At 43.5% G+C, this 12,376-nt stretch overlaps 1 protein-coding gene and 1 long non-coding RNA gene across 2 annotated transcripts; both read right to left on the reverse strand.

Moving 5' to 3' along the window:
- Window positions 1-1,574: 1,574 nt before the first annotated feature.
- On the reverse strand, window positions 1,575-2,856 carry LOC112948168. The gene is made up of 2 exons (XR_003249555.1): window positions 2,435-2,856; window positions 1,575-1,666 (listed from the first exon to the last, which is right to left on the reverse strand). It is a non-coding gene; the product is annotated as an uncharacterized LOC112948168 (long non-coding RNA).
- Window positions 2,857-9,574: 6,718 nt separating this feature from the next.
- Window positions 9,575-12,260, reverse strand: DNAJC28 (DnaJ heat shock protein family (Hsp40) member C28). Its single transcript, XM_026040388.1, has 2 exons — window positions 12,148-12,260; window positions 9,575-10,948 (listed from the first exon to the last, which is right to left on the reverse strand). The coding sequence occupies exon 2, from the start codon at window positions 10,911-10,913 to the stop codon at window positions 9,783-9,785; it is 1,131 nt and encodes a 376-aa protein (XP_025896173.1). The 5' UTR covers window positions 10,914-10,948; window positions 12,148-12,260; the 3' UTR covers window positions 9,575-9,782.
- Window positions 12,261-12,376: the final 116 nt, after the last annotated feature.

Genomic DNA, 12,376 nt, shown 5'->3' on the forward strand with positions numbered 1-12,376 from the left:
AATAAAATAAAATAAAATAAAATAAAATAAAATAAAATAAAATAAAATAAAATAAAATAAAATAAAATAAAATAAAATAAAATAAAATAAAATAACTTTCAGACACCAAGCATTACAAAGGTGGGGTGTAGCCAAGAGCATCTTTATTTTTCCTCCACCAATGTTGTGGAATTTAATCAAAGCTTTTCAATGAAACTACTTTTCCTTAAAGGTTGCCATATTTGCCTCTTTAGATTGTAAGAAAAAGTACCATGTTACTACCCCTATCATTTGATGAGGTTTTGGACCAGATAAAAAATGGAGAAATTACTTAAAAATCAGCAAGCACTCTAACGTTTGTATATTCAGGTGAGCCACTGAGCAGCATTACACAGCTTTCATGTTTTGGAGTTCTTATTTTAAAAGGCCACTTGCATAAAAGAGGTCTGGTTTTGTGCGTTCATTCAAAGTATGCAGGAAAAGCAATTTACCTTAAACAGACAAGAGGATAAGGGAAAAAAAGAACAATGAATGAATAAATTATTATTAGAAACAAAGACTATTTTTTTTTTTGTTAAAGTTTTGTGGTTTTTCTTAAACCAAAAAACCTTTACATTGCCATGCAACACAATACTAGAAAATTATCGACAAATAATTTACAATAAATTAATTCAAATTTTTATCATACAGCATATCACTTAGCAAAAATGTGTTTAATAAGACCTTTTTTTGCTAATATATATGTATCATATATGAGAGACACACACACTTACATGAAAAAAGCTAGTGTTGAAAACACGCCACAGGTATGGAATGCATGGTTCATCTGTTCTGGCTTTGGGTAAACTACTGCAGCATCTATCATTATCCACCAACCTGTGAAAAACTAGAAATAAAATTAAAACAACATTATGAGCTGAAAAGAGCATACACACCAACAAAATATGCCAAGTGTTCACGTGTACCCTGGTTTACCAAGTATGAACTATTTTAGGTAGCTATTAGCTTCCCATCAGGTATAAACCTTTTTGGAGCATAATTTAGCATCATTACATCTTAATGTTGATGTCTTCAAAGCATTTCAAAGTATTGGGAATGTGGCAAATTTTCTATTAAAATCAAACATCAGAAACTAGAATAGCTACATTTCTTGTCTGCTTCAAGAAAAAGAATACAGATTCTAAACACACACAATATATGACGTAAAATATGAATAACATATCTAATTAAACCAAAATCCATTAGGTTTTCTTTTCTTTTTTTTTTTTTTTTTTTTTTTTTTTAAGACAGCATAACTGGAATATCATTACTGAGCAACATGCAGATTCATATGACTTACAAAGAACGTGGCTAATAACTACACTGCAAAAAAGTCTTCAAGCAATTGATTGAGGGCTAATTAAAAGAGAAACATCATAACATTTTAAATAAAGCATTGAGCTGTCTGTGCTACATCACAGTTCCCAGCACAGTTAGAATCCACCTCCTCTCCAGACTCACCAATACACCTGCGACTATCGAAGCAACCGTATTTCTTCTTTCACTCCAGTCAATACACTCACATTCTGGCCATCGGAAGTTGTCCAAGAATCCTGCCATTTCCTTCAAGATTACAGTGCCTTCCTTAGTCTGTGCTCATATACGAAATGTTCCATTAACAGCTACGTCCTAAATACCTGAAACACAGCTACAAGATGTTTAATACAGAAAAAGTAAGATTTTGATATGTTTGACAAACTGTCACAAGTAATCTTTAAAGTGTGGTTTTACACAATTAAGTAGCTCACTATAAATTCTATATTAAGCTATTTTTAGTTTTGTATTTAGTAAGAAAAAAAACTTATCAAGAGAATTGCAAAATAAAGTGAACGCACAACCACAAAAGCTTAGAATCTACATATAAAGCAACATGCTGAAACCAAAGAAAAATTAAACAGAGCATACCATTTGTTCAAATGTTTAGGAACCAAAAATGAAAAAGCAAAAACATACAAGCAAAAATCCCAAGCATTTTAATTTACATCTCACCCTCAAACCATAGCTCTTTCTCCAACATTAGTCATTAAGGGACACACCTACAGCAGGACTTCATACATGAAGAAGAACTCGTGGCGAGTCAGGCTAAGTAATCTTGAATATGAATTCTTTTTTTTTCAGTCAACAACTAAGATAATTGTGCTCTTCTAGTAAGGAGAAAAAGGCACCAACCCAATCAACCTACCAATAATAAGGGTTGAAAATGCCTTGTTTCACAGTCAGAGGATCAGTCACACAGAACTTCAAATATAGAGAAGACAAAAGCAAATTTAAATATGAAAGCTATACAGTGACTGTGTAGACAGTTCTCAAACACTTTGGGGAGACACCAGCATCTATAACATATTCTGTGCTAGACTTCATCTATTCTCAGCCTGTAACATGGCTTGCTCATATAGGCCATGTGTCAGAAACTTACTTTTTTTATTTTTGGTTAGCAGTGACTGGTGATCAGTCTTCTTGACAATCAATGTTTGTTCAGTATTGTAAATTTTCTGTAATTTACGGATACTGTTAAGAGCTAAAGAAATTAAAATGACCATAATCATTCCGTTACAGGAAAGACTGGTGTAAAACATCTGGTTAACAGCAGTATTTAAAAGTCCATGCTGAGAAGTCGAAAGACAGAACAAACACAGTGCTCATTTACACTACAAATACGATTTAAAAATTGTTCTCTCGAGTACAGTACTAGAAATTCACCCATAGGTACAATGGTGTTTTAAAACATTAAAACTAATTGATTCAAAGACTATTTTTCTTCTTGAAAATATCTGTGTTTGACAATACAGTTAATTTCATATTTTTACTTATTTATATTTACTTATTTTTACTTATTTATATTTACCAAGTCATTTTCACAGTTTCCTATTATTTCTAGAACTTTTCACAGAGTTGCAGTACTTCCTTATCGCGGGTCTTATGACTGAATGCTCCTGTAGCACTTCCTTAATTTCCACTCTGAAAGCTGCTCCACAGGCAATTGGTTTGCTGCCCTGGAAGGGCAGGAGGCGCCTCAGCCTGCACTAATGCCCTTCTTGCCCTCCTCGCTTCCCCGATCCACACAGCTTGCAGTTCCCACTGCCATCTCCTCCACAGACTCTGGAGCTGTCACTGAGGCTACGAGCCAAGAGGCTGGTAAAAGCACCAACAGGGGACACTGGTTTTCCCAGCCAGTGCAACAGAGGTTATGTGAAATCTAGTTATCTCCTTGTAGGGGAATACACTTTCAGGCATCCTTACAATAAGCCACCTACACTACAGTTTCCTCCGGATTTTTTTTCCCCCACAATGATCTATTTTAAGAGTATTAACATACCTAAATAACAATTCCTTCTTCAACGATAATATAAAAATATATGGCAACTCAGAAAACAGGTCATAATAAGATACTGAATAAAACGATTTTAAAGAACAGAAATAATTTTTCATCCTCTACCTTGCAAATTGCCTGTCCAATTTGCAAATGACTTAATAAATGAAATCTTTTCACCCCCATAAAAACATTCCAGTTTAAAAGGCCAATGTGAAATGCAAAAATCCTCTGCCTCCTACGATTTAAAGGGGCTATAAAATTCATGGTGCCAACTAATGCAAATAAGTGAACTTCCAAACCAAAAGCTGACTTATCCTTGCATAATCCTTCTTACTCTAAAAAGTCTGCAGCAATAAGCATTACAGACAGATGTAAATCATGCATTGCACAGAAGCTGTCTAAGCTCTTAAGCATTTTTTAAGCCTTAAGTGACAAATCAGAGGTGTTTTACTCACTCTATGGACCCGACACACCACCTTTCGACACCCTTCACTTAGATAAGATATGCAGCTTTCACAACTGCATTACTGACAAACAAGTGAAGACGCAAAACATGAAACAAAGTCAATGATCTTTTTATACTCAGATAAAAGACAATCCTCTAGAAACGCGCATTCTTTTCTTAATCAGAAAGTCTATTATTTYTGGTGCCTGATACTGGCTCTCAAACTCATGTCTTGCTTTAACCTCAGCTTCAAGCTCTGAACAGAAGTTTCCCAGATGAAGAGGTCAGATAACCACTATCTGCTGGCAGCTATCGACAACCACAATGTGCTAACAACAACACAGACTTCCTGTTTTACTGGAAGAGGATGCCAAATCCGGAGAAACAGGGTATGGAGAAACTGCAAGAGAGGCCAGACGAGAAGCCCAGCAGCATTACCTCTGCACTAGCCTAACGCCAGCGCTCAGCTTTGATTTCCTGAGGGGAGCTTAACCTCGCCTGCCTTCCCCAGCGCTTGGATCGGCAGTAACACCAGTGGAGGAGCTAATTCCACGGTGCCTTTTCAGCCTAGGAGCTAATTCCATCGCATTTGTTCGAACGTGATCTAAATATTTACTGATGCCATCCTGAATCCTCCAAAATAGGAGGATCAAAATAGTCTTTCAGAGGAGAATTTCAAYAGTGCCCTCCCTACCATAAAAAAGAGTCTCTTGCTACTTATATAGTGCCATATAGGTATATATTTCATATATATGCACGTAAATATGGCCATAGCCCATCTCTCCACATCATGCTACTGAAYGTACCCGTGCTCTGTGACCAACACACAGGGACTGCGCTCTTTACAACAGGACAACACCACCTCTGATCATACTTGGGTTTTGAACCCAAATACATCCCGTTATATAGGCAAAAAACTCTGATAGATAGGATTTATAGGTGCTGACATTTGCACCTCCTTACTTAAACAAAGGTCAAAGTCTCCACACTCCAACTCTTACTGGAAGGCACATACCGCACAGCAAGGAAGAAGGTGGAAAAGCCTCATGTTAGCTCTCCTTCAATGTCCTCCCTACACAGTGTCTCCTCTCCTCCTGCTTCAAGGGCAAACAAACCCTCCTGCAGGCTCCAAGAAACACTTTGCACTCACGTCCAGCAAAGGGAGACATAAGAGCACTGGCACGAACAAACTTGAGACTTAGCAAATAGAAAGGTGTCATATTCAGCATACGGCAGCACTTTGAGTTAAAGCAACCTGCAGATTATTCAGATGTTTGGAGTTAAATACAAAAACACAGCACAAGAGCTGGAGCCCTAAAYGTTCACCTAAAATTCAGCTTCCCAACTCCAAATGAAGTGATTCTACTTGAACAAACTACTAAAGCAGTCATGAGAAGATACACGGACTACGCACAAAGTAAATCATCTTACGCTCTGGATGGGACCATGAGACACTGCTGGGTTAACAACAAAATTGATTCTCCTATTTCCAGARGCGGTGAGAAAATACAGGAGGCAGAGAAGAAATTATGAAGGAAACCACATACTTGAGCCCATTTTAGAATGTTTTCTCTTTCCCATGTGCAYATAGTGTGAAAAGATATTTGGCACAGTAACTTTAAAGGCCTGCATATACCACTACACACATCCTGTTATGTACCGCTCATGCTTTTCACCAAGTCCTTCCTACTCTTTTTAAAGGAGGGATCTTTGGACCACCCACCCATTTCGGGCAGTTTCACTTTTGCTTTCCCCTCACCGTGCAGCACAGTGCTGAACTGCCAGGAGAGAACTTTTAAGTTGCCACCTTATTAAGGCCACCAAATTAAGRCTGTGTAGGAAAATTATTAAAGAAGCAGTCTCCCTCCCTCCACAAATCCAAGGGCAATGCTCAGCCCTAGAGGTAACACAACCACTCTTTATAGCAAGCTACTAACAAGGGAGCTATCAAGGCCAGAGAACTTTGGCAGGACAGAATAGGATCAATTGTACAATTTTCTGCAGGCTGCTAAGAGCACGTAACGCGCACCAAGAGTTCTTGAAGGGGCTCAAGCTGTGACAGGGCAATACGAGGCAGTAACACCAAAAAAAAAAAAGAGGAGGGAAGGAAAGGGATGGGAAAGCAATGCACGGCGCTCTAACTGTCCGCCTTCCTGCTCCCTTTCGCGGTGGTAGAGCAGGGGAGCGATGCGCAGAGCCAAGCGCAAAGCGGCTCCGGCCCCGGGCCCCGCTGCCCCCCCACCCCGCGCTGGCCACGCCGGGCCCGCGACTCGCGCCGGCCCAGGCCGCGCTACGGCGGAAGGTCAAGGCCCGGGGACGGCGGGGCCACCCCCGCCCAGCTCCCCGCGGCCGGAGCAGCGCGCGCAGCCCCACCGGGCCGCGGCTGTGGGGAGCGGTTTGTCCCTGTGGCAGCGGGGCGCGCGGCGCGGAGGAGGGGGCAGCCCCGCGGCCCCTCCGCCCTGGCTGCGGCCGTTGGCGGGGGGAGAGGGCGGCGGGAGGGCGCGCGCGGCCGTTGGCGGGGGGAGGGCTCCCCCAACGGTCGCTCCCAACGGACCCCCCGCCCCCCGCGCGACGTCCGTACGCACCCCCCGTCCTGCGCGAGACTCTTCCGCCGGGCGCGGGGCGGGCGGGCAGCGACGCGGCCGCGAGCGACGTCCGCGGCCGCCAATGGGGAGCCAGCGCCGCGCGTCAGCGCGAGGCCGGCCGAGCACAGAGCGTTGCCATTGGGCGACGCCACCGCCCACGAGGGCGAGCCGAGCCGCCGCGGGCCAATGGCAGGGAGGGTCCGCGCAGAGCCCCGCCCCCTCCCCGCTGATGGGGCTCCCCCCCCCACTTAAGGCTCTACCACTATTTACTTCATATAAATAAATATCGGTTAAACTACATGAACACCCGCCCTCTCCCCAACCCCACGTTTCCCAGCGGGACTCACCGGTTATCCCGGCGCATCCCGCTTTCTCGCTTCCCCTAGCTCTCCATCCCACGGCCAGCCGCCTCCACCACACCTGGAATGGGGCCGTGCTTTTCCTTTGCGTCTCGTTTCTCACTTTCTGGCCCCAAAGAGGCCATGCAGTGAGACACGGCTCACAGGAATGGCAGCTTCTTACTCGCAGTGCAGCACAAAGAGAAAGATCCCGATGCCAGCACGACTCTTGCATTACTGTCCATTGGAGAGGATCTCGCCCAGCTGGACAGGTTTCACACGTGCCCATTCCCTAAACTCTGCCACCGCCAACGCACCTGCCACCATCTCTCCCCCACACCTGGGACTGCCACTGCCTTCCTTGTGACAGTCTCTCCTCTTTCCAGAGCCTTTACTAGCTCAGACATGGAGCACATTCCTGTCCATACGKCAGCTTCRGCTGATCTCCGCTGTGGGGTAGTGCCCTCCCCTTATCCGTGGTTCGCGATCCCTGGAAAACACAACCAGAAGGGAAACAATTCAAGGGAAACACTACACGCACCTTTTCCTCTCCCTCTACTGGCAACCTCTTCAACTGAGAATAGAAGATTATTTGCTCTGCTCCTGCTTCTCATACCTCTAATTCCTTCTTCGCAGGGTGTTCTCTGCAACTCAGCACACAATCTGAAATCCATGACTGCTCCAGAATAATCAGAGATTCATTGGACCTCAAATTTTACAGCATACGTAGGAAATCCTCTAGGACTGCTCAAAATTTTAGTTCAKATAGCCCATAATTGTAAGGTTCTGCATAGCACTAACATGTACAAACACAGAGTTTGCTAACAGTGCTGGAAAAATCCATGGAGTGGCAGGCAAGAAACGGATTCCTCACTCTGGGGAAAGAAGCAGAGACACTTCAATTACTGTGCTCTAACAACAAATGCAAATAATGTTCTGATTTCATATCAACATGTCATCCAATAGGACCTTTGAGATACTTTCCACACAGTATTTTCACCAACACACAAGGAGTTCCGGGAATAAGCAAACATTTGTGTCCGGACTAGGCAGTGATCTCATCATTTTCTCTTGAGACTGGTAATAAGAGAACTGTTCCCAAATTCAACCAAGAATCGAGTGGCAGACAAAAAAAAAAAAAAAAAAAAAAAAAAAAAACCACCTTTCGAGAGCCATATTTCCTTTATAATTCTGTAATTCTTACAATTCACCTGCAGTACCTGATATCCCAGGGTCTAGAAACCCCGATTACATTCTGCTTTTAAGCTTCTGTAAATTCAGAGCAACAGCAAATTAGACCAACCTTGCCAAAATATATCCTCTACACACCTAAGGCAAGTACAATTTTCATCACTGACACTGATGAAACGTAGAACTGGATTTTCTGCCATTTTTGCCACTTTATCACAGTGATTTTGTGTCATTATTCATGAAAACATTTTAAGAGTGATTTAAAGTGATGGGAGTCAGCTCACATACACACCATTTAAAACCCAAGTAGTTTCAAAAGGAGCAGTCAGCATGCTGACTCATCCATTACAGCAACTTAAATATTTAAACTGCTGAAATTWTCTTCATTGTGAGCAAATACGGATTCCATCAAAGCTGAATTTATTGGCATCTAGTTCTATTTAGTCTTGTGCAGTGAATCCAATTTGCAATTAAGTCATTTTAAATATGCCACTGAGTTACTTTAAACTGCAATTCAGATCCAATTCCTGTTATGTCATCATTAGAATCAAGAGCCTGCACCTTTTAAGACTACAAAGTCAAATGATTTCCATAAAAGTAGGCTTAATTYAAGGTTTTCTTTAAAAGCAAGAACCTGCAGATGAGTCTAAGTCAAATTAGCAGACACCCATGCACACAGCCACTAAAACAAGGCACCAGCTTGTGAGACCACAGCCTTCTGATACAACCTGGTCTACCACTGTGATCTCAGCAAACCATATCCATACCAAAAAGCAAAAGTTACCATTTCAGCAGATGAATAAATGCCCAGAAATCGAGAGGACTGCCATGTAACCTCATTTTTCTTTCTGAATTTTAGACTCGGGCTGCTCATACTCAGAACTCATACACAGATGCAGACCACACACACATTTTGCTCCCACTTCACCAACACTCCACACGTAATTCTGGTATCTGCGACATATTCCTTACTTCTCAGCACCCTCCCAAGTTCTGTGAGCAGCTTAGAGAGCCACTGAAGAGTGAAGAAAACATTAATTATGAGCTGCCAGCATATCCCTGCCCGCTCAGGGAATCTCAGTGGGAAGGGGCTGAACAGCCAYGATATGCTCCAGAGGCAAGGCACTGCACAGCTCCCACAGGGTTATTAATACATTTCACCATATATTCTTTAAAACCAAGCATAGAGCAGTTAGTAGCCTCTGAAAATTAATACCCTTTCTTCTCCTTTCACCTCACAGAAAAACATGTGGCTAGGTCAGAGCTTTGGCCAGTCTTCTTTATTTGTTAGGATACTTCATGAGAGTGCCTTGCATACCAGATTCAAAAATACACTTGAGCAGACTTCAGATAGTCCAAACTGACATCCAGGCCTCCCCCTTCCCTTGTGTCTGTTTAACTCAACCTTGAAGAGATTAGTATGTGTAGCTTTTTAAACTGCATGGAACTCGACCCTCTCTTATCACCTGTGAGCATTTAAATAAGATGTAATAAAGTTGTCAAACAAATGACGCAGCAAAATTTCTGTTCCCACTTTGTCCTTAACGTGTTCTTGCTATGCCCTGGTTGCCCAATGTGGAAAGAAGGGATAGATAGTATTGTAAAAGTAATTATAGTCAATGCTACAGAAGTGAAGCACTATTTTTGATCAAAATAAAGGTAAAATAAACAGAAAGAGGGTAACAGAGAGAATTTATTTGTTGCTTTACTGTATGCACAGAGAAACCTATTAAGCACCTGCAAATGCCCATCAGACAACCCAATTCCTTCTAACAGTTGTAACAACAGACAGGTGGGTTTTATATTTGCAGTATACCTGAAATCTCTCTTTCTAGTGCTGTATGTTTTAGTAATAAAGTGCATTCAAAAATCTTGACAAGATTAATATTATCCTATTTCAAGCCAAGATTTAACCACTTAAATAACGAAGACTTCAACCCAAACCTTTTGACATCTTTCTGTTCAGCTTCCTTCGTGTCYGAATGAGAAGCCTCCCTGCTTTCCACCAGAGCTTCGTAAGTCTTTTGTGCTCGTGCAATTTCTCTGGCTGCACTGAAGTGCACCATTTGCCTGCTCAGAAGGGGAACAACTAAATTGAAGTTGTCGATTCTTTTGTTCAGCTTCCGGATATCTTCTGCGAACTGCTCACAAAGGCGGCTCCATTGCTTCTCCCTGTACGGCGTCATTGGCCCTCCCAGCTTACTCCTGGATGCCACTATGCCCTTTCTTAGCTGCTCTATCGTTTCTCGTATTTCTTTCTGCATCAGGATCCACTCCGGCTGGTAGCCGTTGTCTATGAGAATCCTGTTCAGGTTGTGAGTCATCGGATCAATGTGTGGACAGTCGGAAAACTTCTGCAAGGGCTTCCCTTTACCGCTGAGGTTGTCAAAGTCTCCTTTAGCCATGGACTCCTGGATGAGGTCCTCAACCAACCGTTCCACGGCTTGCGTTATTTTCACCTTTTTGCTCYGTCTCACATCTTTGGCTTTCATGAGGTCAGTCACAGCACTCTGGCCTTCGAGCCTCTGCTTCCGGTAYTCCAGCACTTGCTCAGCAGCACGGTCTACTCGAAACTGCATGTACTGCCTTTCTCTCTGGCTCGGCATCCCAAAGCCAACCCCTTCAAAGCTCAAGTAGTGTCTGTGTTGGAGGGATTTTGATTTGAACTGGTCTTCCTCTTCATCCTCAGGGCATTTCTTTTTGCTTGCCACGTCGTTGAGCACAACTCGGTACGCTTCCTCCACTTTCACAAACGCTTCGGCGTCAGCTGTGGCGGAACCGCTGTCCGGATGGTATTTTTTGGCAAGATTTCGGTACGAATTCCTGATGTCGTCAAGGGAGCATCCTTCCTGCAGCTCAAGGATTCTGTAAGAGTCCTTCACATTGCTTTTAGGTTTGTAACCCGATAACAGTCTATTGCCATAAACACGGGGAATGAGTTTCAGGTGTCTTGGAAGCATTGCTCGGTATAACATTAAAAGATGCCCTATGTCGTTAGTCAGCATGACACAAAGCCACTTCATAGTTCTTCAGRTGTAGCTACATACTTAACAATGATCTACAAGACATTTTAAAAAGAAGTGTCAAATAGACTTTTTTTAAGAGAACTAACTAAATCAATTAGTCTTTATCTTGTTACATTCTTTCACTTAAACAAAATCCTTTCAAAAACACAGAACATAAATGGCTCTTTTCTTTTAGAGGCTAAGGCTGAGTCCTGCATTTCTTATTAACTGTGTGCCCTATACTACCAGTTATTACAATGGAAATKAAAATTAATTCACAACACAGCTTTTTCCTGGTAGAGCAACAGCAGCGTGGGTTTTTTTTTTTCCCGCCTCAAAATTCTCAGGAAAAAACCCTTCTCAAATTCAGGCCAATATAAYAGGCATCTCTCTTTTCCTCCATTTAACTACATTCAGCTGCCAAAAACATTTTCTAACCACAAATACGAATGACTCAAAACCTACAACACTGTGTATTCTTAAAGAATTTAGTTAAAGGAGKCCTGTGGYACTGTGCAGCAACATCTAAATAAGYATTCAGACTTTTTTTTTCTTAATATAAATTAAGAAATGCCATACAAACTCTACTAACAAAGTCTCTTGTTTTCAGGTTCAGCACTGACTCTAACCAATTCTTTGATGACTTTCTTTCCAAATCATAAATTAGATTAAGCCAAAGTCAACTTAGGTCAAATGAATTAATAATTAATTAATTAAAAAAAAAACCTTTCTGCACTGAAGTGAGGCACTTGGGACTGCATGAAAGGCTAGATCTATCCTACACGTTAATCGGTTTTGATCCAGGTGAGGGATCATCTTGCAGTTATTCTGAGGGATTTCATTTAAACAGAATATTGATGTAATTTGTAATACACATTAGGGATGTTCCTCCTTTTAAAGCGTGGGCAAAGATCATGATTATTGCGCCATATGGCAACAAAAGTCATTTAATTACCACTTGAGAGAAAAGGGCATGTTCCCCCCTCCCCCCCCCAGCAACAGCCGCCCCTCTGACGTCAGAGCCCCAACGGCCCCCAACCGCCGCGCCAACGGCGGCGGGGAGCGCAGGGAGGCCGTTAACGGCTCGCTGGGAGGCCAGGCCCTCGGCGCCCCCCACGCCACAGCCCTAACGGAGCCGGGGGCGGAGCGCTGTCCCACCCCCACCCCACGGTGCCCGGCTCGCCCGCCCACCCGCCTCCTCTTCTTCCTTCTCTCCTTCCTTCCTTCCTTCCTGGCTTCCCGCCCGCCTCACCTGCTCCGGGCCGCCCCCACCCCTTCTCGCACCACAGCGCATGCCCCGCAGCGGGGAGAAGCCCAGAGACCCTCGGCGGTCCGGAGGCGAGGCGGGCGGGGGCGGCGCCCGGTGCCCTTCGCTCGGGGCCCTCTCCGAGCGGCGGGCGGCTCCGCGCCAGGGGGCGGGAAAAGCCGCCCCCCCCCCACCCCCCACCCCGGCCCGGCAGGGGGAGCACGAGGGCTGCGGG

This window comes from Nothoprocta perdicaria, unplaced genomic scaffold (genome assembly GCF_003342845.1).
Source record: "Nothoprocta perdicaria isolate Ctin4 unplaced genomic scaffold, notPer1 scaffold_254, whole genome shotgun sequence".
NCBI classification, from domain to species: domain Eukaryota; kingdom Metazoa; phylum Chordata; class Aves; order Tinamiformes; family Tinamidae; genus Nothoprocta; species Nothoprocta perdicaria.